Source organism: Branchiostoma belcheri, unplaced genomic scaffold (assembly GCF_001625305.1).
Source record: "Branchiostoma belcheri isolate BF01 breed outbred unplaced genomic scaffold, Haploidv18h27 scaffold19, whole genome shotgun sequence".
Classification (NCBI taxonomy): domain Eukaryota; kingdom Metazoa; phylum Chordata; class Leptocardii; order Amphioxiformes; family Branchiostomatidae; genus Branchiostoma; species Branchiostoma belcheri.
The window spans coordinates 1,454,558-1,457,018 of NW_017803379.1; the positions used below are offsets into that span (position 1 = coordinate 1,454,558).

Sequence of the window (2,461 nt, forward strand, 5' to 3'; positions counted from 1 at the left end):
CCATCTAGTCTATCCAATCAATTTTGAGCACAATGGCCCTACATTACGTCAAAAAATTCCCAACCAGATCTAACCCAACAATCTCTTTTTATTTATTTATAAACTGCACTTGGCCACTCTCCGCCAGAGGTCCTCCAGCGCTGCTAACTCCTGACCGCATTACCCATCACAACAGCGTGTAAACATCCGACCTGTCGCGCGGATGTCAACACTTACCCACTAATTTTAGCACATACAAACAACCTCTCATATCACAAACGGTTTACGCCAACTGACTTAGCTAAAATGCAATTTCTGGCGGATATAAACACACATCCATACACGCATTTAATTTTTAGTACGATCTACTTTAGAGTACCCACGCGGAAGAATACCGGAATGAGACCATAAAAACAGTCTATGTTTGCTACTAATATTGTCCTTCACTAACAGAGACCGATAGTAAACAACACCTTGTGGGTATAAAACTTTCAGTACGTTTCTTAATTCCACACTATATATAAAATTATGTGAAATATTATACTCAACTCTTATGTAGACACATGATCTCCTCGTACAGAGTAAGAAATCCGGACCTCCGCGGAAGAAGGCTAAGATAGACGATGGAGGAGGCGACAGTCGCACCAGGACAGGTCAGTACCTTCTCTGATCATCAGGTGAAATTCTCATGATTGTAAGCAGTAACTACTGCTAAATTATGTCATACTTAGTCTCATAGACTTACCATCACATCCCATTGTTTTCTTGTAATATAATGTTATAGACCATTCTTAACACCCACCCCTTTATTAATAGCTGAGCTTCATGATGATCTAAAGGCCAAGTTCAAAGTTGATCTGCCTGATGACTTCTACCAGCTGTGGGACTTCTGCAAGACTCTGGATGCAGAAAATCCTGCAGGTCGGTATTTCTATTATACTGATGTCAGGCTACAGTATAATGAACTTGATCATGAAAATTAAGGTACATGTATCAAGAGTTTCTTCCATCAAATTCAATTACAGAAGGTAATTCTTGTACCTTTATATGAACGAAACCATGTGAGCAATCGCTGTTTCTGTTTACATCATATGCATGCAAATTATTTGGAGACATGTATGCATATGCGAATTATTGGAAGGCAAAGCAACCAACTGCTTTTTGTCTACTACTGGCTGGCTGTGATGTCATGGTGATTGCTCGTGTTGTTTTCTTGTATTTGGATTTTTTTCTATCAGTTGAAACACTACAACATTTAATTTTCTCTATAGGAGCCTTGGACAGCGCACTTGGCTTGGAGCTTGTTGGTCCATATGATCTCCTGGCTGACAGGGTGGTGACAGAAGGTGCACAGGAAGCAGACTTCCTCCTCCACTGGAGATACTTCTACGACCCACCGGAGTTCCTCACTGTCATGAAGGGAGATGACGAGACACTGCACCACATCGGTTACTTCAGGTACAGGAAGAGTTTTAGGCTGTAACTTTTACTTGTACCTACTTACTTGGGCCCTTGGCCCATGATGATCCTCTTACATCCAGCTCGGTTCTGGGTTTCTATCTCGACATCTTCCCAGCACATCCCCAGTTCAGTCAGCTCCCTCTCCATGTCTCGCCTCCAGTTTTTAAGTTTATCTTACAGTTAAAATGCATGGACATACACTATGCCATGAGGATACTTCAACTGAATAAATGTTTTGAAAAATGTTTTTATTACAGAGATGAACCAAACAAGAAACCAGTGTTTGTGGCTTCGAACCATGCCCAGAAGAACTACACCATTTCTCCTCAGGGGGACAACCTGTTTGCAGCTGTCAAGTATGTGTCTCTTTTACTGCCATCTTGTCTGTAGCCTTTTTGCTACCGATTGTGAAAGGTAAATGAAAAATTGGTGTAAAGACCTGTTTTGTCAACTACATGTAGATGCCTGTAACCTGCACGCTACCTACTTTGTTTTATTGTGTAGATTGCATCTCAACAAAGTTTTGAAACAAACGAAGGACAAGAAGAAGAAAGAAGAGTTGAACAAACTGTCTGCCAAACTGGAACAGCAGGCAAAGGAGGGAGGGTACTCACTGGAGGAACAGCCAGCATCTTTCAAGGCAAGAAGGAAGAAGGTAATGAATTCCTTTCTACCAGTCTTCATTTTCTTGCAATATAATTTTAGAACTACAGAACCAAAATGTAACACTTGTCAAGACATACTAAAGGATAAATTCAGTTTAATCTGTTTGTTACAAAATCACTGTATTGGTAAAAAATATGTTTTTGTCATTGTCACAGATGGTGACCCCAACCTTCCATGGTGCAGGAATAGTGGTGCCCCTGGACAGTAATGAGGTGGGGTATAGGGAGCTACCTGAGACTGACGGTAAGGAACCCCAGCATCTGTGTTGCTTCTTTCCTTCCACATTGCACTACAATAAGTTTCTCTTCAGTTGTATTTTCATACATTAAGTGAAACATGCAATGACAATGAACAG

At 40.9% G+C, this 2,461-nt stretch overlaps 2 protein-coding genes across 2 annotated transcripts in view; one reads left to right on the forward strand and one right to left on the reverse strand.

Annotated features, from left to right (window-relative positions):
* LOC109467932 (60S ribosomal protein L9-like) overlaps positions 1 to 2,461 on the reverse strand; it is a 6,970-nt gene that overhangs the window by 4,091 nt on the left and 418 nt on the right. The gene's annotated exons all lie outside the window — the stretch shown is intronic.
* The window catches only part of LOC109467755 (histone PARylation factor 1-like), a 3,002-nt gene that overhangs the window by 233 nt on the left and 308 nt on the right, over positions 1 to 2,461 (forward strand). The window contains exons 2-7 of the mRNA XM_019765806.1: positions 560 to 632; positions 796 to 900; positions 1,251 to 1,437; positions 1,698 to 1,796; positions 1,945 to 2,095; positions 2,262 to 2,318. Coding sequence (XP_019621365.1) covers positions 560 to 632; positions 796 to 900; positions 1,251 to 1,437; positions 1,698 to 1,796; positions 1,945 to 2,095; positions 2,262 to 2,318 — 672 coding nt within the window. The remainder of the gene's footprint in view (positions 1 to 559; positions 633 to 795; positions 901 to 1,250; positions 1,438 to 1,697; positions 1,797 to 1,944; positions 2,096 to 2,261; positions 2,319 to 2,461) is intronic.